The 25,827-nt window shown below is 64.4% G+C and overlaps 4 protein-coding genes across 9 annotated transcripts in view; all 4 read left to right on the top strand.

Moving 5' to 3' along the window:
- Nucleotides 1-1,585, top strand: part of ATP6V0A1 (ATPase H+ transporting V0 subunit a1) — a 38,911-nt gene extending 37,326 nt beyond the window's left edge. For all 6 annotated transcript variants that reach the window (XM_029075259.2, XM_029075261.2, XM_029075262.1 and 3 more), the window contains one exon: nucleotides 949-1,585. In XM_029075259.2, coding sequence (XP_028931092.1) covers nucleotides 949-1,042 — 94 coding nt within the window. In that variant the 3' untranslated portion in view covers nucleotides 1,043-1,585. The remainder of the gene's footprint in view (nucleotides 1-948) is intronic.
- Nucleotides 1,586-7,635: 6,050 nt separating this feature from the next.
- On the top strand, nucleotides 7,636-10,782 carry NAGLU (N-acetyl-alpha-glucosaminidase). The gene is made up of 6 exons (XM_029074405.2): nucleotides 7,636-8,072; nucleotides 8,290-8,437; nucleotides 8,685-8,831; nucleotides 8,915-9,000; nucleotides 9,115-9,371; nucleotides 9,493-10,782. The coding sequence occupies exons 1-6, from the start codon at nucleotides 7,669-7,671 to the stop codon at nucleotides 10,734-10,736; spliced, it is 2,286 nt and encodes a 761-aa protein (XP_028930238.1). The 5' UTR covers nucleotides 7,636-7,668; the 3' UTR covers nucleotides 10,737-10,782.
- A 1,692-nt stretch (nucleotides 10,783-12,474) lies between these two features.
- On the top strand, nucleotides 12,475-15,312 carry HSD17B1 (hydroxysteroid 17-beta dehydrogenase 1). Its single transcript, XM_029075816.2, is given in 7 exon segments — nucleotides 12,475-12,625; nucleotides 12,740-12,907; nucleotides 13,871-14,050; nucleotides 14,166-14,259; nucleotides 14,417-14,471; nucleotides 14,473-14,595; nucleotides 15,029-15,312. Coding segments are annotated over 7 exon segments (900 nt in total). The 5' UTR covers nucleotides 12,475-12,528; the 3' UTR covers nucleotides 15,212-15,312.
- Nucleotides 15,313-17,808: 2,496 nt separating this feature from the next.
- On the top strand, nucleotides 17,809-24,338 carry COASY (Coenzyme A synthase). Its single transcript, XM_029076252.2, is given in 12 exon segments — nucleotides 17,809-17,908; nucleotides 19,195-19,961; nucleotides 20,378-20,592; nucleotides 20,686-20,814; nucleotides 21,093-21,282; nucleotides 21,452-21,516; nucleotides 21,802-21,886; nucleotides 22,174-22,176; nucleotides 23,543-23,578; nucleotides 23,581-23,636; nucleotides 23,715-23,861; nucleotides 23,940-24,338. Coding segments are annotated over 11 exon segments (1,749 nt in total). The 5' UTR covers nucleotides 17,809-17,908; nucleotides 19,195-19,261; the 3' UTR covers nucleotides 24,063-24,338.
- The last annotated feature ends 1,489 nt before the right edge of the window (nucleotides 24,339-25,827 follow it).

Here is a 25,827-nt window from a genome sequence, read left to right on the forward strand (position 1 = left end):
GCTCACCGAGGGCTGCCCCCTCCCCTTTTCCTGGGCCGAAGGCCAAAGGAACCCCAAAGGGCCTTCTCCCTGGTGGAGTCCCGCCACCCCACCCCCGAGTCTGCAGCAGGCACCCTCTGGAGGGGATCCCCTCCCTGCCCGGCCTTGGGGTCCTAGGTCCTGGCCACTTATGGAAATGTGTTTGCGGTCTGTGTGGGGCCGGTGGTGTGGCGGGGCGGGGCGGCCCGATCCCTGGCCGTCGAACACGTGAGCCTCGGCTGCATCCGTGCCAGATGCCGGGGAAACACAAGCTGTCCTCACGCCCACATGGAAATCCTGCCCGCCCGCCCCCACCCCCGGATTCCTGAGCAGGGAGTGAGGGGCCCAGCTGCCCCCAGGCCTCGGGGAGAGCCCTCAGGCCCCTCCTCGGGCCCCCCTCTCCCTCCCGCCGTGGCAGCCAGGCCTATCTGCGGGAGGCTCTCCTGCCCGGGGTGGAGGGGGCAGAGGGCAGGGGGCCGCCAGAGCCGCTTCTCCTTGGAATCTGCTTTTCGGTCCATATTTGGCGATGCTCTGGGGGCCGTTTATAGCGGGAAACCAGCCAGCTTCATTCTTGCTCGCTCTGGTTCCTGCAGGGCCCAGGCCGAACTGACCCCCGAACCCCTTTCCCCCTCCCCCCTTCACTTCCCCTCCCCCCGACTCTGGGCCTTGGCTTTGCTTCCCGTCCCGGTTCTCCCTTCCCCAGCCCAAGGAGGAGGCCCAGGGGTAGGAGGCTTGGTGGACCCCAGTACTCTCTAGGGCGATGGCTCCCGGCTGCTTAGGCTTAGGCACAGCTCAGGGCAGGGAGGCAGAGGCTGCCCCTGCCCTCTTGTCGCTGCCCTGCGCCCCGGGATGCGACAGGCATTTGCAGAGCTGACCGAGACAAAGCTGAAGTGGACGGGCTCTATACTCCTCTCTTCTCCCTCTCTCCAGGGTCGAGTTCCAGAACAAGTTCTACACCGGCACCGGCTTCAAGTTCCTCCCTTTCTCCTTCGACTGCATCCGAGAGGGGAAGTTTGATGAGTGAACCTCCCCTCATACCCACCTGCCCCACCCCTCCCCTCCCTGGGGGCTTATAGCTCTGACTGTATCTGTGACTGTCTGTGACTGTGTTTGTGTGTGTGTGTGCACGTGCACCTGTGGGGACCCCCTTGCCCTAGGGGTGATGGCCGCCTCGCTTCCCTCCCCACGCCCCACACCCATTCCTGGGACTGGTAAGGAGCGATACCTAGGGGGAGTTAGGGGGACCGGAGTTAGGGCCTCCTGTCTTGGCCAGAGAAACATGGCCCTGCCCCTCGCCTGCAGCACCAGGGGTTTGCCCCCTGGCCAGAATCTGTTGCCATTGATTTGCCCCCTGGCCAGAATCCGTTGCAATTGATACGCGTTGCTGTGCTTATGACAGCCAAGGTCCACCCTCACCCCGGTCTATGAAGCGCTCTTCCCCTTGGGCTCGCTGTCCGCCCCCACCCCCTGCGTGTACGGAACGGTCCGCCCCATGGGGTCACCATCTTCCCCGGCCCCCGCGGCCGCCGCAGAGATTCCCGCTCAGAATAAATGGTGTTTGACGTCAGTAGGGCTGCCTGCCTGCCTGGGCCTTGCCCCCGCTCCCACCCGGCTCTTCGGCTCTCCGCCCCACTCCCCTCATTGCTTCTGACTGGCTTCTTCTCTCGCTCTCTGGTCAAAGGCCGCTCCTGACCGCATGCGTGAAATTCTCACCTTATCTCCAGTTTCCCTGGCGCCTTCTCCCTCCCTGATCCTGGCGCAGGCCCGGCCGGGCGGCCCGGCCCAGGCCTCCCCGCTCCTCCCCCTCCCCACCTCTCCCACTTCGGAGTGAGATGACCCGAGAGCCCACCCTGGAGGCACAAGCCCCTTCCCTTCCCGCTCGTGCTCCAGGCCCCGCGGCACCCCAGATCACTGCTGGTCCCCGTCCCCTCTGATCTCATCTCATAGGGGTATTGGGGAGCTACGATGGCAGCGTGAGGGGTGTTTCTGGGTGACCGCCCCACACCAGCTGTCAGAGGGGAGGGTCAAGTGCCCGTCCGCGCTGGCGGATGGCAAGGTGCCTTGTGTACTTTGCACCTCCCCTATTTCCCCCGGTTCCTCCCGCCCTCCCTGCATTCCTCAACTACGGGGCCGGGGCTGACGGAGCGGGAATGTGAACTACAGGAGGGGATGGGGCTGGCCCCGACCCCTGCCTGCTGCAGGAGAAGGCCCACTCTTCCACCTGCCGGGAGTGTGGGTGGAAGAAAGGACATACTCTGTGGACTGGAGGTGAGGGAAGGAGGTCGTCTCTGGGAGGCAGGGCCTGGATTCCTTCCTTCAATCCCTGCACTTCTGGGACTCCCAGCGGCCTATTGCGCGCCCCCCAACTCGCGGGGCCCTGTGTCCCATCCCACCTGCCTCCTTTGCGGGTTAGAGTATGACAACCTCAGCCCTGGGAGGTCCCATGTCCACGCGGGGCCGGGGGACTCGTCTGGGCGGAGACCCTGCAAACCGAGGGGAGGAAAAGGGTGGGACGGGCCTGGGCCGGACCTGGACACCTTCTGGGCAGTGGATATAAGCTGCCCTCTTCTGGTCGGTCTTGTGAGCCTGCGGACCTCTGAGGCTCTTAGGAAAGAAGAGACTGGAGGAGGGACTTAAAGGGCCTGGCCCTTGACAGCAGGAATCAGGGCTATATTATTAGTACTATTAATACTACGTTATTTGTTAAGCACTTCCTATGGGTCGAGCCCTGGGGTAGAAACAAGTAAATCAGGTTGGACACAGTCCCTGTCCCACACAGGGCCCTTAAATAGGACAAGGTATTGAATCCCCATTTTACAGATGAGGAAGCTGAACCACAACGGAGGTGGTGACTTACCCAAAGCAACCGTTCCGCAAAGATGGGATTGTTACCCAGGTCGCCTGACTCGCAGGTCTGTGCTCCTTCCATTAGGCCATATTCCGTCTCCTATTTATTGAGTGTGGGCAGAGCACTCGTACTAAGCTCTTGGGAGAATCAATACAACAGAGTCAATCCCCGCCCACGAAGATCTTATTGTTTAGAGGGGGAGACAGACATTAAATTATCGAGAAGGACCTAAGTGCTGCGGGGTTGAGGGTGGGGTCACTATCGAGTGCTGAAAGGTACAGATCCACATGCAAGGGTGACACAGAAGGGAGAGGGAGTAGGGGAAAGGGGTTTAGTCACAGAAGGTCTCTTGAAGATGATGAAGATATAACAAGAATAATAGCGGTACTCATTAAGCACTTAAAATGTTTCAAGCACTGAATTCATTCATCAATTCATTCAATTGTATTTATTGAGTGTTTACTGTGTGCAGAGCACTGTATTAAGCGCTTGCAAAGTACAGTTCAGCAGTAAAGAGCGACGATCCTTGCCCACAATGGCCTTGCAGTCTATAAGTGGGGAAGACACACATCAATAGCACCACTATAAATGGACATAGATATATACGTCAAAACAAACAGGCACTAATATAAATAAATAGAATTATATGATATGTACATACATACACAAATACTGTGGGGCGGGGAGGGGGGTAGAGCAAAGGGCGTGGGTCGGGGGGATGCAAGGGGAAGCTGAGGAAAAGGGGGGCTTAGTCTGGGAAGGCTTCTTGGAGGAGGTGAGCCTTCGATAGGGCTCTAAGGGGGGAAGTGTGATTGGCAGGTTTGAGGAGGGAGGGCATTCCAGGCCAGAGGTAGGACGTAGGCCAGGAGTCAACAGTGGGACAGGGGAAAACGAAGCACAGTGAGGAGCACTGGAGTAGACACAAGCAGGTCCCACATGAGGCTCATAGTCAAGTAGGATGGAGAATAGGTATTGAGTCTCCATTTTGCAGATGAGGCAAAAGGAGGCTCAGAGAACTACAGTGGTTTACTCAAGATTGCACAGCAGGCAAGTGGCAGAGCCAGGATTAGATCCCATTTTAATCAGACTTTGAAGATGGGAAAGGTGGTGTTCTGACAGAAATAAAAGGGGAGGGAGTTCTAGTCCAGAGGGAGGACATTTGGCAGCCAGATAGATGAGACGGCTGGTGTTAGAGGAGTGAGGTGTGTGGGCTGGGCTGTAGTAGGAAACCAGTGAGATATGGTAGGAAGGTGAAGGAAGTCTGGTCCAGGGAGGAGGGAGCAGGGAAAGGCAGCTCAACCCCCACACACCCTCCCCACCATGTTGGCAGAGCGTTCTTGGAAATGGAGATATGGACTGGAAAAGCGCAAGGGGAGAAGAATTAGGGAGAGTGAGGGGGGCGTGGGGGCCACCTGCCCAGGACTCGAAGTGGGCAAAAGGACAAGGAAGCAGGGATCGCCAAGAGGGGGGGAATGAGTGCAGGCCGCAGCCACCAGGGGATGCCCCCTGTCCCCATCAGTCAATCAATCAAATGTGTTGAGTGCTTACTGAGTGCAACGCTTGGGGGAGTACAATATAACAACAGACGCATTCCCTGCCCACAACAGGCTTACAGTCTAGAAGGGGAGACAGACATTAATACAAATAAATAAATTACAGCTTTGTACGTAAGTGCCATGGGGGCTGAGAAGGGGGATGAATAAAGGGAGCAAATCAGGGTGATTGCAGAGGGGAGTGGGAGAAGAAGAGCAGGGCTAATCAGGGAAGGCCTCTTGGAGGAGATGTTGGGGGGCGAGTCACCGCTGTCGGATAGGAGCGGGGAGGCGGGCGAGAAGTCGATGAGATCAAGATACCGTGAACAGGTTGGCATTAGAGGAGCAAAGGGTGCGGGCTGGGTTGTAGTGGGAGAGTAGTGAGGTGAGGTGATTGAGTGCTTTAAAGCCGGTAGAAATTTCTTTTTGATGTGGAGGTGGATGGGCAACCACTGGAAGTTTTTAAGCAGTGGGAAAACCTGGCCTGAACGTTGTGGTAAGAAAAACGATCTAGGGAGGAGAGTGAAGTAACTGGAGTGGGGAGAGAGAGGAAGCAGGGAGGTCAGCAAGGAGGCTGATACAGTAATCAAGACAGGACAGGATAAGTGATTGGATTAACGTGGTAACAGTTTGGATTTAGAAGAAAGGGCGGATTTTAGCGATATTGTAAAGGTCGAGCCGACAGGATTTAGTGATGGATTGAATATGTGGGTTGAATGAGACAGAGGAACCAAGGATGACGCCACGGCTGTAGGCTTGTGAGGCAGGAAAGATGGTGGTCTCATCTGCAGTGATGGGAAAGTCAGGAGGAGAACAGGGTTTGGATGGGAAGATTAATTCGGTTTTTAGACATGTTAAGTGGGAGGTGACGGGGGGACATCCAAGTAAGGATTTCTTGAGAGGAGGGGGAAATGTGAAACTGCAGAAGGGGAAAGTGTTCAGGACTGGAGATGTAAATTTGGATATCACCGGCATACAGGTGATAGTTGAAGCCAGGTGAGCAAATGAGTTCTCCAAGGGAGTGGTTGTGGATGGAGAACAGAATAGACTCAGAACTGAACCCTGAGGGACCCCCACAATTAGGAGGTGGGAGGCAGAGGAGGAGCCCGCGAAGGAGACTGAGAATGAAGGGCCAGAGAGGGATAGGAGGAGAACCAGGAGAGGACAGCGTCAGCGAAGCCTAGGTTGGATAGTGTTTCCAGGAGAAGGGGGTGGTTGACAGTGTCGAAAGCAGTTAAGAGATCGAGGAGGATTAGGATGGAGTAAAGGTTTTTGGATTTGGCAAGAAGGAGATCATCTGTGATCTTTGAGAGGGAGGCTTCTGTGAGGTGAAGGGAAGGGAAGTCCGATCGGAGGGGTTCAAGGAAAAACCCTAGGATCCACTGCAGCCGTGCTGAGCTGCTATCTGACGGGAACAGGGGGTGCGGTAGCCCTAGGCTGAGGCTTCACCCAATACCAGCTGCTCAGAAGGGTGCTCTGCACAGAGTAATTGCTCAATAAATACCACTGATGCAGAACACCATGAGAAGCAGTGTTGCCTAACAGAGCACGAGCCCGGAAATCAGAAGGTCCTGGCCTCTGATACCGGCTCTGTTGCTTAATTCGTTGAATCTTAATTATTGGGTGTTTACTGTGTGCAGAGCCCTGTACTTAGCGCTTCTGAGAGGACAATACATCAATGAACATCATTCCCTGCCCACAACGGGTTTACAGTCTAGAGTGGGGGAGACAGACATCGTTACAAATAAAGTAAATGACAGATAGGTACATAGGTGCTATGGGGGTGGGAGGGAGGAAAAGCAAAGGGAGCAAGTCGGAGCGACGCAGAAGGGAGTGGGAGATGAGGAAAAGTGGGACTTAGCCTGGGAAGGCCTTTTGAAGGAGATGGGCCTTTAATAAGACTTTGAAGAGGGGGGAGAGTAATTGTCTGTTGGATTGAGGAGGAAGGGCATTCCAGGCCAGAGGCAGGACATGGGCTAGGGGTAGGTGGCGAGACACAGTGAGAAGGTTAGCACTAGAGGGGTGAAGTGTGCGGGCTGGGTTGTAGAAGGAGAGAAGTGAGGTGAGGTATTAGGGGGCAAGGTGGGGAGAGTGCTTAAAATTCAATGGTGAGGAGATTTTTGTTTGATGCGGAGGTGGATGGGCAACCATTGGAGTTTCTTGAGGAGCGGGGTGACATATCCTAAAGGCTTTTGTAGAAAAATCATTTGGGCAAGAGAGTGAAGCCCAGAGATTGATTACTCTGGATCTACCCCAGCACTCGGAACAGTGCCTGGCATGTAGTAAGCACTTAACAGGTACCACTGTTTATTATTATTATTGAATTCTCTACCAACAGAACTGGTAATAATAATGTTGGTATTTGTTAAGCGCTTACTATGTGCAGAGCACTGTTCTAAGTGCTCTGGGCCTCAGTTCCCTCTTCTGTCAAATGGGGATTAAAACCGTGAGCCCCACTCGGGACAACCTGATCACCCTGTATCTCCCCCGGCGTTTAGGACAGCGGTCTGCACCTAGTGAGCGCTTAACAAATACCAACGTTATAATTGTTATCCCGGCTCTGCCACTCGTCAGCTGTGCGCCTGTGGGCAAGTCGCTTCACTTCTCTGGGCCTCAGTTCCCTCATCCGTAAAATGGGGATGAAGACCGTGAGCCCCACGTGGGACAACCTGATTCCCCTGTGTCTACCCCGGCGCTTAGAACAGTGCTCGGCACCTAGTAAGCGCTTAACAAATACCAACATTATTTATCATTATTATTATTATTGTTAAACCACGCTGCTTTTAGTGCGGAATCAAGGGATCGCCCCGCTGATGCTCTGGGGGTCCGCAGCCCGCGCTCGGAGCCTTAGCTCGAGCAGAGCCCGTGACCTGCGGGGCGAGGAGGGAAAGTCCCTCGGGGCGGGGCGGGGCGGGGCGGAGCGGGGCTTTCCGTGGGGGCCGCACTCGTGACCGGCGGCAGTTTCCGGAGGCCCGCAGGACCGAAGGCCGGGGCCGCCCGCCCGCGCCCGGCCCGTCCCGGCCCGGCCCGGCGGCTCTGCGGCGGAGGGTCGTCGCCCGGCCCCTCGCCCCGCGGGCCCAGTTCCCGCGCCAGGACCGTCCCGTTGCGCCGCTCCCGCCTCGACGCTCGGGCCCTTTAAGGCCGGGCCCCGGCCCCCGGGTCTGATTGGTCGGCGGGGGATCCGCCCCCTCGTTGGCGGGCCGGCGATTGGTCGGGGGGCGGGGCCGGGGCCGGGGAGCGGGCGCGGGCGGGGCCCGGAGCCGCGGGGCGATGGCCACGGTGGCGCGGGCCGTGCTGGCCGTGCTGGGCTGCCGCCTGCTCCTGGTCGGGGGCTCCCGGGGCTCGGCGGGCTCGGAAGCCCGGGAGGCGGAGGCGGTGAGGGAGCTGCTGAGCCGGCTGCTGGGGCCCGCGGCGGCCGGCGACTTCTCGGTGACGGTGAACCGCTCGCTGGCCCCGGAGCCCGGCGCCGACACCTACGGGCTGAGCGGCGGCGGCGGCGGCGGGGCCCCGGTGCGGGTGTCGGGCTCGTCGGGGGTGGCGGCCGCCGCCGGGCTGCACCGCTACCTGCGCGATTTCTGCGGCTGCCACGTGGCCTGGTCCTCCTCGCAGCTCCGCCTGCCCGACCCGCTGCCCGCCGTGCCCGCCCCGGGGATCCTGCACACGTCGCCCTATAGGTACGGCCCGGACGAGGGGCCCCCCCTCCCCCCGCGCCCCCGGCCCCGCGGGGCCCTCTGTCACTCACTCGATCGTACCGAGCGCCTCCTCTGTGCGGAGCACTGGACTAAGCGCTTAGCACCGTCGGGCCCCTGTCCCCCGCCCCGGCGGCTCAGGCCCAGGCGGTCGGTCAGTCCTCCTCCTCCTCCTCCTCCTCCTCCTCCTCTGGGCCGCCAGGTACCGCTACTACCAGAACGTTTGCACTCAGAGCTATTCCTTCACCTTCTGGGACTGGGACCGCTGGGAGCGGGAACTGGACTGGATGGCGCTGAATGGCTTCAACCTGGCGCTGGCCTTCTCCGGACAAGAGGCCGTCTGGCAGCAGGTGCATGGGGCGGGGCTGCCCCGAGGCAGACACACACACACAGGCACACACGGACACCCCCGCCCCCGCCCCTCACAACCACCTCCCCTACAGAAGAGGAAGCCCCGGGGCCCGGCGGGGGGAGGGTGTCCTCACCGGTATATCTGGGATGACCCGGGCCTGACCGCACAGAGGGACCGCGTCGGGGTCCAGGGCATCCGGAGTGACCGGGGCCTCGCCCGCTTACCCCCCCCCCCCCGGATCCCAGGTGTACCTGACCCTGGGGTTGAACCAGACGGAGATCGACGAGCACTTCACCGGTCCCAGCTTCCTGGCCTGGGGACGCATGGGCAACCTGCACACCTGGGGCGGGCCGCTGCCTCCCTCCTGGCACATCAAGCAGCTCTACCTGCAGGTAGGAGGGGGGGGGGGGAGCCCTGAGCCCGGGGGGCTGGGGGACGCCCGGCCCGCCCTTGACCCCTCCTCTCCCTCCCGCAGAGTCGGATCCTGGACAGGATGAGATCCTTCGGGATGACGGCGGTGCTGCCCGCCTTCGCGGGCCATGTGCCCCGGGCCCTGGCCAGGTGACGCTGGGGGACACGCTTGGGTCCCATGTGTGTGTGCGCGCGCGCGTGTGTGTGTCCGGGGCCGGCCGGCCCGGCCCACCTGACCCCGCCGTCCGTCGCTCCCCCGTCCAGGGTGTTCCCCCGCGCCAACATCACCCTGCTCGGCAGCTGGAGCCACTTCGACTGCACGTACTCGTGCGCCTCCCTGCTGGCCCCCGACGACCCCCTGTTCTCCGTCATCGGCAGCCTGTTCCTGCGGGAGCTCACCCGCGCCTTCGGCTCCGACCACTTCTACTCGGCTGACACCTTCAATGAGATGCGACCCCCCTCGGCCGATCCCGCCTACCTGGGGGCCGCCACCGCGGCGGTCTACAAGGCCATGGTGGCAGGTGAGGCCGGGCCGCCGAGAGGTGTGGGAGGGAGGCCGGGGGGGGGACGGGGGACGGAGGGGGCGGAGCGGGGGCACTCGGGGTCACCCGCCCCCTCACCTCCCTCCCTCCCTCCCTCCAGTGGACCCCCGGGCCACGTGGGTGCTGCAGGCCTGGATGTTCCAGCACGACCCTGACTTCTGGGGCCCCCGGCAGACGCGGGCCGTGCTGGAGGCCGTGCCCCTCGGCCGGCTGCTGGTCCTCGACCTGTTCGCCGAGTCGCGGCCCGCGTACCCGCAGACGGCCTCCTTCGCCGGCCAGCCCTTCGTCTGGTGCCTCCTGCACAACTTCGGCGGCAACCACGGGCTGTCCGGGGCCCTGGAGGCCCTGAACGACGGCCCGGCCGCCGCCCGCCGCTTCCCCGGCTCCACGCTGGCCGGGGTGGGCATGGTCCCCGAGGGCATCGAGCAGAACGAGGCGGTGTACGCGCTCCTGGCCGAGCTGGGCTGGCGGCGGGACCCCGTGCCGGACCTGGGCGCCTGGCTGGAGGGCTGGGCGGCCCGGCGCTACGGGGCGGCCCACCCGGGGGCGGCGGCCGCCTGGCGCCTCCTGCGGCGCAGCGTCTACTCGTGCCCGGCCCCGGCCTGCTCGGGCCACAACCGCAGCCCCCTGGTGCGCCGCCCGTCGCTGCGCCTGGACCCGGACGCCGCCTACAACCGGTCGGACGTGCTGGAGGCCTGGCGGCTGCTGCTGGAGGCCGCCCCGGCCCTGGCCTCCAGCCCGGCCTTCCGCTACGACCTGCTGGACGTGAGCCGCCAGGCGGGCCAGGAGCTGGCCTCCGGGCTCTTCGCCGAGCTGCGCGACGCCTACCGCGCCCGCCGGCTGCCCGCCCTGCTGGCGGCCGGCGGCCGGCTGGCCTTCGACCTGCTGCCCTCGCTGGACGCGCTGCTGGGCACCGACGGCCGCTTCCTGCTGGGCACCGAGCTGGCGCGGGCCCGGGCGGCGGGCGGCGGCGCGGCCGAGGCCCAGCGCTTCGAGCGCGGCGCCCGCTACCTGCTCACCCTCTGGGGCCCCGACGGCAACATCCTGGACTACGGGAACCGCCAGCTGGCCGGGCTGCTGGCCGACTACTACGCCCCGCGCTGGGCCCTGTTCGCCGGCCGGCTGGCCGACAGCCTGGCCCGCGGCCTGCCCTTCCGCCAGGACGTCTTCGAGCGGGAGGCCCTGCGGCTCGGCCGGGCCTTCGTGCTCGGCCCCCGGCGCTATCCGGTCCGGCCGGCCGGGGACACCGTGGCTCTGGCGCGGAAGCTCTTCCTCAAGTACTACCCGGGGCCGGGCCCCGGGGACCGACGGACCGAGGGGGCCGGGGTGCGGCTCGGGGTGTGAGTCTGGGTGTGCGTTGCGGGGTGCCGGAGGGTGAGAGGGACGGTCGGGGGGCGGGGAGGGAGTGGGGGGGGGGCCGTGGGCGTGCAGGCCAGTGAGGGGGACTGTCGGGGGGGGAGCGTGGGGGTGTTTGCGGCCGGGTGAGAGGGGCAGGCAGGAGGGAGTGACCGTGTGGCGAAGGGGGTGGTGTGCGGGCAGGTGAGGGGGATGGTCAGGAGGGAGCGTATGACCGCGGGTGCGTGTCTGTGTGTGTGTGTGCCAGGGGGTGAGAGGGACTGAGGAGGGGGGGGGGGGCGGTGTGCGTGTGTGCAGGCAGGTGAGAGGGACGGTCAGGAGGGACTGTATCAGTGTACGTGTGTGTGGACATGTGTGCGGGTAGGTGAGAGGGACTGTCAGGAGGGAATGTATTAGTGTACGTGTGTGTGTGTGTGCGTGTGTGTGTGTGTACACGTGCCGGGGGGTGAGAGGGACAGTCAGGAGCCAGTGTGTGTGTGTGTGTGTGTGCGCGCGCAGGCAGGTGAGAGGGACAGTCAGAAGGGAGTGTCTGAGTGTGTGGAGTGTGTGTGAGTGTGTAAGTGCGCGCCCCCGTGCCCGCGTACAGGACAGGGGGCAGAACGCCAGGCCTCTCTCTCTCAACCTCTACACCCGTCCACCTCCAACGGGCACTGAGTCCAGACTTGCCCAGTTGCGCCCCCGACACGCCCCCTCACACAGCTGGGTGGGGGAAGACAGGGACCGGGATCACCGCGGGCTGGGAAAGTGGGTCCCACAGGGGCTCTGTCATAGGGTTGATATCGCCAGCGAAGCTGTCTTCTTCCTATATGGAGGACAAGATGGCAGGGGGAGCGCCCGGGGCGGCGGGCCGGTCCCGGGGCGCTCGTCCCGTCTGCTTGGCCCCTATCTCGTCCCACCCCCAGCCCAGAGCTGAATTGCGAACCGCTTGTACTGAAAAAATAAATTCGGTAATCAGACTGCCATCCGCCTCATCCGCTGTTGAGGGCGGGGCTCGGGGGGTGCAGCCAGACCGAGACACCCAGACCACCAACCGAGTAATAATAATAATAACTGGTATTTGTTAAGCGATCACTATGCGCCAGGCACTGTACTAAGCGCTGGGGTGGATCCAAGCAGATCGGGCTGGACACAGTCCCCGTCCCACGTCGCGATCCCCATTTTATAGATGATGGAACCGAGACCCAGAGAAGTGAAGAGACTTCCCCGAGGTCACGCAACGGACAAGTGGCGGGGCCGGGATTAGAACCCAGGACCTGGCTCCCACGGACTTGGCCGTGCCGCTTGGCGAAGCAAGTCAAGCCCCCATTCTCCACCTTGCGGTCAGGACCGGGGAGATGGAGCGGCAAAACGGGTCGGATACCCGCCCAGGGGACGGAGATGGGGCCTCGGCCCGCTTCCCCCGCCTGGACCGCTCCATGGTCCAAAGTCTCTACCTTGTCCGCCCGTCCGCTCGCCTGTCTGTCCATCTGCTCGCCCTCCTGCCGGCCCCCCCCCCCCCCCCGCCCTCCCGTCTGCCCACCCATCCGCCGGCCCTCCTGTCCTCCGTCCGGGTGTCTGACTGCTCGGCGGGGCGGACGCGGAGAGGGGGGAGGAGGAGGAGGAGACTCCTCGTCCTTGCGATAGCAGCGTAGACGCAACAGGGCCCGGAGAAGGAGCCGCGGGGGCCGGGGAGGGGCCGGGGCGGGGGGAGGGAGTCCGGACCTAAAAGCCGGCCGTCCAGCCCCCCCGAGCTGGAGCTGAGGGAGTGGGATCCCGGGCCGGTCCGTCTCCTGTCCCCGGCATGGCCCGGACCGTGGTCCTCATCACCGGCTGCTCCTCGGGGATCGGGCTCCACCTCGCCCTGCGCCTGGCGGCCCACCCGTCCCGAAGCTTCAAAGGTGTCCGGGCGGGGCGGGGGGCGGGGGGCCGGGGCGGGGGGCCGGGGCGGGGGCCCGGGGAGCCCCGCGGACGCTGACCACCCCCCTCTCCCCTCCCCCGGCCCCCGCGGCTAGTGTACGCCGCCCTGCGGGACCCGGCGGCGCAGGGGCCGCTGTGGGAGGGGGCGAGGGCTCGGGGCTGCCCCCCCGGATCCCTGCAGACCCTTCCGTTGGACGTCACCGACCCGGGCTCCGTGGCCGCCGCCAAGGCCGCCGTCAGCGAAGGACGCGTGGACGTGCTGGGTGAGACCCGAGACCCCGCCTCCCCCCGGACTCGGCCGTTCTCGGGGACCCCCGCCCCCCCGGCCCGGACGGTCCCTCGCCCCGCCCCGCAACCCCAAGCTCCCGCGGCCACCCCCGACCCCAGAGAGAAAACGATTCGGGCTGCGGGGGGGCTCCCGCCATGCATAACGTGGGCCAGAACCGTCTCCCCATGTATAACGCGGGCCGGGGCCGTCTCCCCTTGCATAACGCGGGCCGAGGCCGTCTCCCCACGTATAACGCGAGCCGGGGCCGTCTCCCCTTATATAACGTGGGCCAGAACCATCTCCTCGTGTATAACGAGGGCCGAGGGCGTCTCCCCACGTATAACTCGGGCGAGGACCATCTCCCCACGTATAACGCGGGCCAGAACCGTCTCCTCATGTTTAACGAGGGCCGAAGGCGTCTCCTATGTATAACGCGGGCGAGGAGCATCTCCCCACGTATAACGCGGGCCGGGGGCGCCTCCCCAGTGTGTACCGTGGGCCAGGACCGTCTCCCCATGTAGCGTGGCTCAGTGGAAAGAGCGCGGGCTTTGGAGTCAGAGGTCATGAGTTGAAATCCCCGCTCTGCCACTTGTCAGCTGCGTGACTGTGGATAAGTCACTTAACTTCTCTGTGCCTCAGTTCCCTCATCTGTAAAATGGGGATGAAGACTGTGAGCCCCACGTGGGACATCCTGATTCCCCTGTGTCTACCCCAGCGCTTAGAACAGTGCTCGGCACATAGTCAGCGCTTAACAAATACCAACATTATTATTATTATTATTAACGAGGGTCGAGGGCGTCTCCCCATGTAGAACGCGGAGCGGGGCCTTCTCCCCTCGTTAAACGCGGAGCGGGGCGGTCTCCCCAAGTAGAACGTGGGCCGGAACCGTCTCCCTTTGTATAACGCGGGTCGGGGGCGCCTCCCCAGTGGATAACGCGGGCCGGGGGCGCCTCCCCAGTGTGTAACGCGGGCCGGGGCCTGGTGGGGCCCCTGGAGGCCCAGACGACGGGCGCGGCGCGGCAGGTGCTGGACGTGAACGTGCTGGGGAGCGTGCACCTGCTCCAGGCCTTCCTGCCCGACATGAAGCGGCGGCGCGCGGGGCGCGTGCTCGTGACCGGGAGCATCGGGGGGCTGCAAGGTGAGGCCCAACGGGGGGCGGGGGGGAGGCTGCAGGGCGCGGTTCGGAGGCGCGGGGGGGAGACGGGCCCGCGGCCTCCCCCGGCTCAGCCTCCGCCCCGCCGCCTCCTCTCCAGGGATCCCGTTCAACGCGGTGTACTGCGCCAGCCAGTTCGCCCTGGAGGGGCTGTGCGAGAGCCTGGCCGTGCTCCTCCTGCCCTTCGACGTGCAGTGAGGCCCAGGCACCCGGGGACCCCTCCCCACGGGACCCCGGGAGGGAGAGACCCCCGAGGCCCCGCCTCAAACGAGTCCGGGAGCGGGCGGCGGGGGTGCGGCCCGCTCCCCCTCACGGGCCTCCTCCTCCTCCTCCTCTTCCTCCTCCCCGCAGCCTCAGCCTGATCGAGTGCGGCCCGGTGCGCTCGGCCCTGCAGGAGAAGCAGGAGGGGGGGCCCGGGGGGGGTGCTGGGGGACGCCGACCCCGAGACCCGGGCCCTGTTCGCCCGGTACCTGCAGCACAGCGAGCGCCTCTTCCGTGAGGCGGCGCAGGAGCCCGAGGAGGTGGTGGAGGTGGGCAGGGCCCGAATGGGGGGCGGGGGGATGGCGGGATCGGGGGGCGGGGAGAGGAGAGGGACGGGGGAGGGAGAGGGGGAGCCACGTTGGGGGGTCCGGACCCCTCCGCCCGACCCGGCCCCACCAGATGTCCCCGACCTCTCACGGGCCTGACCCCGGACTGCCCGTGGCCCCTGGCCCCCGACCGTCCGTGGGCGCCCGATCCTCGACATCCCGTGGGCCACTGATCCCCGACCACCCCTGGCCTCTGTCCCTCGCCCACCCGTGGGTCCCCGATCCCCGAAGTCCCGTGGCCCCCGATCCCCGACGTCCCGTGGCCCCTGATCCCCGTCCGCCTGTGGGCTCTGCCCCCCGACCACTCATGGGCCCCTGACCACCCGTGGGTCCCTGATCCCCGACGCCCCGTGGCCCCTGCCCCCCGACCCCCCAGGTGTTCCTGGCCGCGCTCCGCGCCCCCCGCCCCGCGCTGCGCTACTACAGCACGGAGCGGTTCCTTCCTTTGGCCCGGCAGCGGCTGGAAGACCCCAGCGGCTCCCGGTACGTGGCAGCGATGCACCGCTTCGTCTTTGAGGAGGAGCCGGGGGCCGGGGGGCTGTCCCCGCTGGAGCCCTGAGCACGTCAGGGGTGGATTTGGGGAGGTGGGGGGAAGCTCATCCGTTCCCCCGACCCCCCCGGGGGGGGGGGGATCCTTAATAAAGCTCCGGTCCTCCTGCTCGCCTCCGTTCCTTCCTTCGCACTGTGGGGGGCGAGGGGGGGGGGGGCGGGGAGAGGCGCTGGGCCCCTCCTGCCCTCTTGCCCTGCGGAGGCTGGGGGTCCTTGGAAGAGGGCAGAGGGGCGGGGGGCGGGCGAGGCCTACCCAAGCGGGAGGCTCGAAGGAGCGGGGGCAAGGAGAAGAGACTGTCAGCCTGTCCGCCCCCTCCGCCAAGGCTGGCCTATGCCGGAGAGGGGGTCAGCTCCCCGGTGCGGGCTCAGGCCCGCCCCCCGCCCCCCGCCCCGCGCCCCCCGCCCCCCGCCGGGACCTGGGGCCTCGATATAAGGCGGCCACGGCGGCGGCGGCGGCGGCGGAGGCGCGACCGGAGCGAGCTGAGGAGCCGCCGCTGTCCGAGGTACAGAAAAGGGTCTAAGAGAAGGGCCGGGGTCGGGTCTCCGGGGGTGCTGGGAGGGCGCGGGGGTTGGGGACCCTCTTCCTGCCCCGTCCCAAGGCCGCCCCGTCCCACCCCGTCAGTCTCTCTCGGTCCTTGGTCTCTCTTTTCGGGGCCGGGGCGGGACCGGGGTTGGAAGGGGTGATCGGGGGACCCACCCCCGCCCCCCGGCCGACCGCTGCCCGGGCCTCGGCCCAGGCCTCCTGTTGGCTCCCTGCCCGCGATGACCCCCTTGGCCCGCCTGCCCCCGCTGGGCTCCCTGCTGCTGCCACCGATGCTGCTGCTGCTGCCGCTGCCGCTGCTGCTGCCGCCAACGCCGACGGCCGGGGCCGCCCGGAGCTCCGGGGCCGCCCGGCGCTGGAGCCTCCTGGAGCGGGAGGAGAACCGCCACTTGGTGAGGACCGGGCCCGGGGCACCGGGGGAGGAGCGGGAGCCGGACCCCCGGAGCTGAGCTCCCTCCTCCCCCGTCCAGTTCCTCAGCGCCCTCCAGTCCTACTTCAGCCGCCGGGGCTTCCAGGTGGACGGCAGCGCTCCCGCCTTCCTGCTTCCCGCCCGGACCCGCGTCTCTCGCAGCCCCGCGCCCACCCGGCCTCGAGCCTGCCCCGCCGCCCCCGCCGGACGCTGCCGGGGCTGAAGGCCCCCCGGTCCCCCCGGTCCCCCCGGTCCCCCCGGCCCCCCCCGGGAACAGACCTCCCTCCCCCTCCCCCTCCCCGATCGGGGCTCGGGAACGAATTTCTTCCTGCAACGAAGCCCGGCCCAGAAAAGCGGGACCCCCCGGGCTGGGTGTCCGCCCCCGCGCTCCTTCCCCTCCGGCCCCGGGACCCCTTCTCCCGGCCCAGCCCCCCACCAATAAACTCCTCCCCGGCATCTTCCCGCCTGGTTCTTCGGCCGCCGTCGGACCCCTCCCCCCGGGATCCCGCTCTAGCCCCATTTCGCAGTGGGGAGGGAGAGGGAAAGCAGCTCAAGTCCCTCGCCCGAGAGCAGCCTCCGTCCCTTTCCTACGGGGAAACTGAGGCAGGGGAAAGGGAGGGAGGAATTATCCTCAGGTCGGAGCTAGCGGGTTTGGACGGATCCTAATCGAGGGTTCCGGGCTGGGTCACTGGAGGGAGAGTTTGACCGGAAGCTCCTGGTGGACCGGTTGGATAGGGTTTCCTACCCCTGCTGTCCTCTCCCAAGCGCTTAGTTCAGTGTCCCGCGCATAGTGAGCGCCCAATAAATACGATGGATGGAAGGAATAGGGGTGTTGGGTCACTGGGGAAGCATCGTGGCTTAGTGAAAAGAGGCTGGGTTTGGGAATCAGAGGTCGTGGGTTCTAATGCCGGCTCTGCCATTCATCAGCTGTGTGACTTTGGGCTAGTCACTTCACTTCTCTGTGCCTCAGTCCCCTCCTCTGTAAAATGGGGATGAAGACGGTGAGCCCCACGTGGAACCACCTGATGACCCTGTATCTCCCCCAGCGCTTAGAGCAGTGCTCTGCCCATAGTAAGCGCTTAACAAATACCGACATTATTATTATTATTATTATTATTCTCTGGGCCTCGGTCCCCTCCTCTGTAAGATGGGGATGAAGACGGTGAGCCCCACGTGGGACAACCTGATGACCCTGTATCTCCCCCAGCGCTTAGAACAGTGCTCAGCGCATAGGAAGCGCTTACCAAATACCCACATTATTATTATTATTATTATTCTCTGCGCCTCAGTCCCCTCCTCTGTAAAGTGGGGATGAAGACGGTGAGCCCCACGTGGGACAACCCTGATGACCCTGTATCTCCCCCAGCGCTTAGAACAGTGCTCAGCGCATAGGAAGCGCTTAACAAATACCCAAATTATTAAATTACGTTTATTATTAGGCCTACAGTAGACCTCCCCGGAGGGCGGGGGTGCGGGGAGCCCCCACCGAAGCCCGACGCTCCGCCCCGCCCCGCCCCGCCCCGCCGTCATGTGACTCCTTTCCCCCCCTCCCGGGCTCTCCGTCCTCTCGCGAGATCTCCGTGGGTCAAGGTCCTCTGTGGGGCCGCTGGGCTTTTTGCCTCCCGCCCCGCCCATCGTCGGGTCACGTGTGTCCGGTTCCCGGGGAGAGGCCCTTCCGGGTCGGGCGGCGGCGGCGGCGGCGGTTCCGGCGGCGGCGGCGGCGGCGAGTTCAGTAACGGCCCGAGCCCTGGGGCTCGGTGAGTAGCGAGCACCGGGCCCAGCGCCCCGCAGCTTCGCCCCGCCCCGCATGACCCCCGCACTTTCATTTCCGCCCCGTCCGTCAAACTCTTCCCACGCCCGTCTGCACACGGCCCCGCCCATTTGCACACAGCCCCTCCCTCCCGTTCCCCAGGCCCCGCCCATTTGCACACGGCCCCGCCCCTCTCGTCCGCCAGACCCCGCCCGTCTGCACACGGCCCCGCCCTCCCTTCCATTAGGCCCCGCCCATCTGCACACGGCCCCGCCCCTCTCGTCCGCCAGACCCCGCCCCCTCATCCCGAGGAGTCCGGGCCGTGGTGGGCCCGCCACAGACCCAAAAATCTGCCCATCAATCAATCGATCGTATTTACTGCGCCCTTATTGTGGGCAGAGCACCGTACTAAGCGCTTGGGCGAGTACAACACAATATTACAGAGTTGGTAGACGCCTTCCCTGCCCAGGACGAGCTCACGGGCCAGAGCCGGAGGCGGACGTTAATAGAAATAAATTACGGACATCGCCACGAGTGCGGTGGGGCCGATGGGAGGGCGTGGGAATGACGGGAACAAATCCGGGAGACGCTGAAGGGAGTGGGAGAAGGGGAAATGAGGGCTTAATCAGGGAAGGCCTCTTGGAGGAGATGGGCCTTGAACAGGGCTTTGAAAGTCCCGGGGAGAGGCGCCGGCGGATCCGAGGAGGGACGGCGTGCCAGGCCGGAGGCAGGACGGGAGCGAGAGGTCGGCAGCGAGATAGATGAGATGAAGGTACAGTGACTAGGTTGGCCTTTAGAGGAGAGAAATGTGCCGGCTGGGTTGTAGTAGGAGAGCAGCGAGGTGAGGTAGGAGGAGGCAAGGTGATTAAATCCAACGGTAAAGAGCATCCGTTTGAGGCGGAGGCGGGTGGACAACCCGTCAGAGTTCTTGGACTTGAACCGAAAGGTTTTGTAGAAAACTGATTCGGGCAGTAGAATGAACTTCGGACTGGAGTGGGGAGAGAGAAGGGAGGTCAGCAAGGAAGCTGGTAGAGCAATCCAGGCAGGATAGGAGAAGTGCTTGGATTAACGTAGCTTGGGTGAAGACGGGAGGGTGGATTTTAGCGAAGTCGTGAAGGTCCAACCGAGAGGATTTAGGGATAGGTTAAATATGCGGGTTGAATGAGAGAGGGGAGTCCAGGATACCACCGAGCTTCCTCGGCCCGAGTTCCCCGGTCGTCCCCCTTGCCCTCCCACAGGATCCCCGGTGGCCCCGGGACCCCAGCCCTCACACTCCACCGTATCCGTGCACAGGTCTCGGCCCCCAGCCGCCCTCGGGCCCGACGGGAGCGGGGCCGTGGCCGCGGGCGGAGCGGCCGCCATGTCCGTGTTCCGCTCGGGCCTCCTGGTGCTGACGTCGCCCCTGGCCGCCCTGGTCCCGCGCCTGCCGCCCATCCTGTCGGCGGCGGCCCAGCTGGTGGAGGACACGCTCTACGTCCACCTGCAGCCCGGCCTGAGCCTCAGCGGCCCCGCCCAGCCCCGCTCCACCTACGTGGCCGCCACCTCCGAGGTCATGGACTTCCTGACCCGCCTGTACGCCGGCGCGGACGCCCACTCCCCGCTGGACATCCGCGTGCTGCTGACCAACATCCGGGCCAAGGGCCAGGCCCCCTCCGGCTCGCTCGGCTCCGTCCAGAACCTGTCCCACCCGCCCGAGGTGGTGCTGACCGACTTCCAGACGGGCGACGGCGGCCAGTACAACCCGGTCAAGCAGCAGCTGGAGCGCTACGCCACCAGCTGCTACAGCTGCCGCCCCCACCTAGTCTCCGTGCTGCTCTACCCCGAGGGCGGGACGGGGGCCGAGCCCCGAGAGCTGGCGGGGCCGGGACTGGGGTCGTCGGGCCCCACCCAGGAACCTTCCCCGCCCGCCCTCAGCAAGCCCCTCTGTGGGTTCGGCCACGTGGCGGTGGGTGGCACGTTTGACCGGTTGCACAACGCCCACAAGCTGCTGCTCAGCGCCGCCTGCCTCCTGGCCGAGCAGCGGCTCCTGGCCGGGGTGGCCGACGGCAATCTGCTGGAGAGTGAGTCGGGTCTGGGGCCGAGAGAGGGCGGGACGGTCCCGGCCTGCCGACCGGGCATCCCGGGAGCCGGGCGGGCCGCTGGGGAGCCGGACCGGACCGGACCGGCTCTTCTTGAGGGCCGTCGGTGGGGGAGGGGGCTCTGCTCACGCCGCAGCCCGGCCGGTCCACGGGGCCCCGCTTCCGGAGCCCCCCGGGAGCCAGGCGGATCCCTGGAGATACCGGGGTCCCGGGCCGGCCCTGAGGAGCCGGGCCGTGGTGCTCGTTGGAGGAGAGGAGGCCCCGTCCTCACTCGGGGACGAGGGAGGAGGCCGGGGTCGGGAGGGCCCGGGGCAGCGGCGCTCGGCTCCCCGCCCCCCGTCCCCGGCGCCACGGGCGACCCTCCGGCGACTCCACCCGCGACCTGCTGTCCCCCACAGCCAAGGTGCTGAAGGAGCTGCTGCAGCCGTTCTGCGAGCGGTGGCCCGGCTCAGCCAGTTCCTGTGGACCGAAGCCGTCCCTTGCGTTTCGACGTGGAGCCGCTGCTGACCCCACCGGGCCGGGCGGCACCGACCCCGCCCTGCAGTGCATTGTGGTCAGCGAGGAGACCGCGCCAAGGGCGGGGAGGGCCGTCAACCGGCGGCGGCTGGAGAACGTAAGGGGCCACCGGCGGGCGACCGGGGCCTGGGGGGGGGCGGGCCGGGCGGGGCGACTTCACCCCACCCCCTGCATACCCTGAACTCTGCAGGGCCTGGAGGAGCTGGAGCTGTTTGTGATCCCGCTGCTCAGGACCCGCAGCCAGCGGACAACGAGGAGGAAAGGTCAGCTCCTCCAACTTCCGTCACCGGCTGCTCGGGACCCTGCTGCGCGCCCACAGGTAGCCGACCACCGCACCCCCTACCCGGACTGGCCTCCTTCCCCGGCCTGCTCCACCCTCCCTCCCTCCTTCTCCAGGCCAGCCACCTGCAACTGTGCCGGCTTCCTCCTGTGGACCAGTCCTCCCTCCCCGGGGCCGACCTTCCTTCCCTGTCTCTGCCCAAACCCTGCTGCCTTCAGGGGAGGTGGGTGGGAAGGGGAAGGGGTTGAAAGCAGCCCCGTTTCCCCCCACGCCCCTTCACCGGCCGGGCTTGGGCCCTGCCCCTTCCCCCGCTGCAGAAGCATCCTGGCCTGCCCCCCCGCCCCTACGTGATCGGCCTGACGGGCATCAGCGGCAGCGGGAAGAGCTCGGTGGCGCGGCGGCTGGAGGCCCTGGGGGCGGAGCTCATCGACAGCGACCGGCTGGGACACCGCGCTTATGCCCCCGGGGGCCCTGCCTACCAGTCTGTGCTCCAGGCCTTTGGGGCCGGTACGGGGGCAGGGAAGCGGGGAGGGGTGAGGGGGGCCCCCGGGTCTTGGGGCTGGGATAGGTGGGGACGGGGAGGGGGTGGGGCTCTGGGGCAAAGAGCCGGGGGGCCGGGTCCTCGGCAGCAGCCCCCCACCCCCCCACCAACACAGTCCCGGCTCTCGGCCCCCAGACATCCTCCATGAGGACGGGACCATCAACCGCAAGGTGTTGGGCAGCCGTGTTTTTGGTAACAAGGTGGGTACGGGGTAGCTTGGGTCCCGGCCCCCACCCCGGGGGCCGGTGCCCTCCACGGCGTATCCAGGCTCTGCCCCGGCTCTCCCCGTGCCCCTCTCCTTGCCTCTCTCTCCCCCTGCGTTGTTCTCCCCCTACCTTTTGCTCTGCCTCTCCCTCTCCAATGCCGCCTCCATCCGCCCCTCGGTCTCCCCATCTGTCTCGCTCTCCTGGATGGGGCTGACCCTGAGGGAAGGGCTGCCTGACCCGGGCCCATCCCCGGGGCTGAGTTTGCCCCGACGCCCACAGGAGAATCTGAAGACCCTCACGGACATCGTGTGGCCCGTCATCGGCCAGCTGGCCCAGGAACAGATCATGGCGGCCGCTGCCCGAGGTGAGCCGGCGGGGCCCTGGGACGGGTCTCTAGGGGTGGCAGGACAGGATGGGGGCGGTGGCCCAGCAGCAGTGCCAGTCAACAGTCCCCAGTCACCCCCCAACAAACCACCCCCTCATCCTGGAGCGACTCCAGCCGCCAGTCAATCCGTGCGCCCATCCATCCCTTCGTCCCGTGGCATTTGCCGAGCGCTCATGGAGGGTCTGACACTGTTCCGAGCCCTGAGGAAAGTGCAACTGAAGGAGGGCCCTCGGTTCTGGCCTTCAAGGAGCTTCCAGTTCAGTGAGGCAGTGGGCGGGCAGAGACTAGTTACCAAGAGTGAAAGCAGGAGGATCAGCCCTGGGCTAGAATGAATATGTCGGGAGAGAATCAGAAGAAATCATTTCATGTGATGTAATACATCCGCAAGCGCCGAGGGCAGGCATCGGCACCTGCCTAAATATGTCGGGTGAGGCATGGCTAGTGGATAGGGCATGGGCCTGGGAGACGTGAGGTCGTGGATTCTGATCCTGGCTTTGCCACGTGTCTGCTCTGTGACCTTGGGCAAGTCATTTTACTTCTCTGTGTCACATGTTCCTCATCCGTAAAAATCGGACTAAGACTGTGAGCCCCCACGTGGGTCAGGGGACTGTGTCCACCCCGATTTTCTCGCGTCCACCCCAGCGCTTAGTATGGGTGGCTGGCACGTAGCAAGCACTTAATAAATGCCATAATGATTATTATTCATTCATTCAATTGTATTTATCGAGAGCTTCCTATTTGCAGAGCACTATGCTAAGTGCTTGGAAAGTACAATTCAGCAACAGAGAGAGAGAATTCCCGCCCCACCAATGGGGTCACAGCTAGAAGAGGGGAGACAGACATCAAGACAAGTAAACAGGCAATCAGTAGCATCCAATATAAAATAAATAGAATTATAGATAAATACACATCAGAACAAGTAAACAGGCATTCATTATAAATACGTAGAATTATAGATATGTACCTATATACACAAGTGCTTTGGGGCGGCGAGGGGGGTGGAGGAAAGGGAGCGAGTTGGGGCCGACGGGGAGAGGGAGCGGAGGAAAAACAGGGTGCTTAGTCCTGGGAAGGCCTCCTGGAAGAGGTGAGTCTAAAGTAAGGCTTTGAAGGGGGCAAGTGTGACTGAGGAGGGAGGGCATTCCAGGCCAGAGGAAGAACGTGGGCCAGGGCTCGACGGCGGGACAGGCAAGACGGAGGCACAGTGAGGAGGTTTAGCGGCAGAGGAGCGGAGTGTGCGGGCCGGGCTGTAGGAGGAGAGAAGGGAGGTGAGGTAGGAAGGGGTGAGGTGATGGAAGAGCTTCGAATCCAATAGTGAGAAGTTTTTGCTTGATATTATTGGACTGATACCATCCGGGGTGTTTGGAAGATAACTGGGGGTGGCCTCCTGGAGGAGCTGGGATTTCAGGAGCTTTGACAGGTGCAGAGCTTTTGTCCGTCGGGTTTCGGGGGGCCGGGAGACCAGGCCGAACAAGGGTCAAGGGCGAGTGGGCGCATGGGGAAGCGAGTGAAGAGAGGCGTGAGGTGAGGAGGGAAGAGCCGGCGCGGAGCCGGGAAGCTGAAGGCGAGGAAGCGGTGGCGGCTGTGGAGAGGGACGTGGGTGGTCTCAGTCCCCGCCCTGCCCCTCCAGGGAAGAGACTGTGTGCGTGCTGGAGGCCGCCATGCTCCTCGAGCCGGCTGGTCCACCATGGTGCATGAGGTGTGGACGACGGTCGTGCCCAAGGCCGAGGTGAGCGCCTTCCGGGCCCGGGGCGAGGGTGGTGGGCGGGACCCCGGCGGCCTCACGTCCGTGTCCGTTCGTCACCAGGCCGTGCGGCGCATCATGGAGCGGGACGGGCTGAACGAGGAAGCGGCCCTGAGCCGCCTGCGCAGCCAGATGAGCAGCCAGGAGCACGTGGAGCAGAGCCACGTGGTGTTGTGCACCCTGTGGGAGCCCCACGTCACGCAGCGCCAGGTCCGCCCCGCGCCGCCCCTGCCCGGTCACCCCCCCGCCCTCCGCCCCCGCCTCATGGTCTGCCTGCTTCCCTCACAGGTGGAGAAGGCCTGGGCCTCCCTGCAGGCAGCGCTTGGGGCAGCAGTAGCTACCCGGCCCCCGCCCCGGATGAGTCGATTGCGGGGTGACCGGCCCCCCCCCACCCCGCCCCTGATGGGCTGATTGTCAGTGATTCCCCGCCCAAGCCTACCGGCCGGACGTATCTCAGAGGAGGCAGAGCCGAGCGGAGCCCGGGAGAGCTGGACCCGGGGACCGAGGGCCAGGGTGCGGGCCCGCTCCCACCTCCCCGCCCGCCTGCCGGGGCCCCCACCCGGGGACCGCCGCTGTTCGGGGTTGGGGGGGAGAGGGGGGCGGGCCCTTCCCCTGCCCCCGCCCCGGGCCCTTCCTCTGCCCCTGCCCCGGGCCCCAGCTGGACCAATTAAAGGCAAATTTGGGGGCTGTGCGGTGTCTGCTTCCACTTCAGCCCCAGCCTCCTCCCAGGTTTCCCAGGCGTGCGGGGTGCCCCCCCCGCCTCTGCCCCAGGCTCCCCCCTGCAGGACTCAGCCCTCGGCTGTCACCTGGATGGGCTGGGGGATGGAGGGTCAAGGGAATCGAGTGGACCTGCACCTGGGGCAACCCTCCCCCTGCAGTGTGGCTGTGGCTACTTCTTCACAGAAAGAAAATGAGAGGATGCAGGGCCCACTGCCCTCTCTGTCCCATCTGGGCATCCCCAACCGGGCTCTGCCCTCTCTCTGTGGCCCGAGCGTGGAACCCGGGGAGAGACAGGCCCGGGAGCCAGCGGTCCTGGGCACTGGCTCGTACCAGCTGGCCCTGACCCCGGCTCTCGGGAGCAGGATAAAGGGAAAGCCCCCGGAGGGGACAGAGAGGAGAAGAATCTCCATCCAGGTTAGAGTAGTGGAGCCGAACCACTCGTCCCCTCGCTCGTTCTTGCCTCCGTGCATCCTTGAGATGCTCTCCCCCCACAGAGGTGCAGGATCACCAATATCGCACAGCGTGGCCTGGTGGAGAGAATACAGGCCCTGGAGTCAGAGGATCTGGGTTCTACTCTGGCTCTGCCAATTACTTCTTGTGTGACCTTGGACAAATCATTTAACTTCTCTGCACCTTGGTTTTCCTGTTCTTCCTCCTATTTAGACATTGAGCCCCATGTGGGACGGGACTGTGTCCAACCTAGTAACTTGTATCTGCCCCAGTGTTTAGACCAGTCTTGTCTGTCTGTCTCCCCCGATTAGACTGTGAGCCCATCAAGAGGCAGGGACTGTATCTGTTACCGATTTGTATATTCCAAGCGCTTAGTACAGTGCTCTGCACATAGTAAGCGCTCAATAAATACTATTGAATGAATGACATATAGAAGCGGCATGGTCTAGGGAGTAGAGCCCAGGCCTGGGATTTAGAAGGGCCTGGGTTCTAATGCCGGCTCCGCCCCTTGTCTGCTGTGTGAACTTGGGCGAGTTACTTCAATTTCTGTACTCCTCGGTTCCCTCATCTGTAAAATGGGAATTAAGGCTGTGAGCCCCATGTGGGACAGAGACTGTGTACAATCTGATTAGCTTGTATCTACCCCAGTACTTAGAATAGTGCTTGACACATTCATTCATTCATAGTATTACTGTGTGCAGAACACTGTACTAAGCGCCTGGAATGTACAGTTCGGACACATAGTAGTGGCTTAACAAATGCCATTATCATCATCATCATAGTAAGCATTTAATGAATACCATAAAAAAGAACAGTTATTCCAACTGGGCATGGAAGCCGAGCACCTGTTACTGACAGTTTGTGAAAGTATTTGTAACCTCAACATTCCCTGGCCCGGCTCCTTGGATTCTGAAGTCAACGGAAGCCCACCTGACCTCTAAATAGGAGGGGGGACAGGGAAACTGAGGTGCAGAGAAGTTAAATGACTTGTCCAAGGTCACACGGC

Source organism: Ornithorhynchus anatinus, chromosome 11 (assembly GCF_004115215.2).
Source record: "Ornithorhynchus anatinus isolate Pmale09 chromosome 11, mOrnAna1.pri.v4, whole genome shotgun sequence".
Classification (NCBI taxonomy): Eukaryota; Metazoa; Chordata; class Mammalia; order Monotremata; family Ornithorhynchidae; genus Ornithorhynchus; species Ornithorhynchus anatinus.

Bases quoted from the DNA above. Each gene is read 5' to 3' on its own strand.
- NAGLU (XM_029074405.2), top strand. From the start codon at position 7,669: ATGGCCACGGTGGCGCGGGCCGTGCTGGCCGTGCTGGGCTGCCGCCTG. The intron at 8,073-8,289 runs GTACGGCCCGGA...CTGGGCCGCCAG, and splicing joins CTGCACACGTCGCCCTATAG to GTACCGCTACTACCAGAACG. The intron at 9,372-9,492 runs GTGAGGCCGGGC...CCCTCCCTCCAG, and splicing joins CTACAAGGCCATGGTGGCAG to TGGACCCCCGGGCCACGTGG.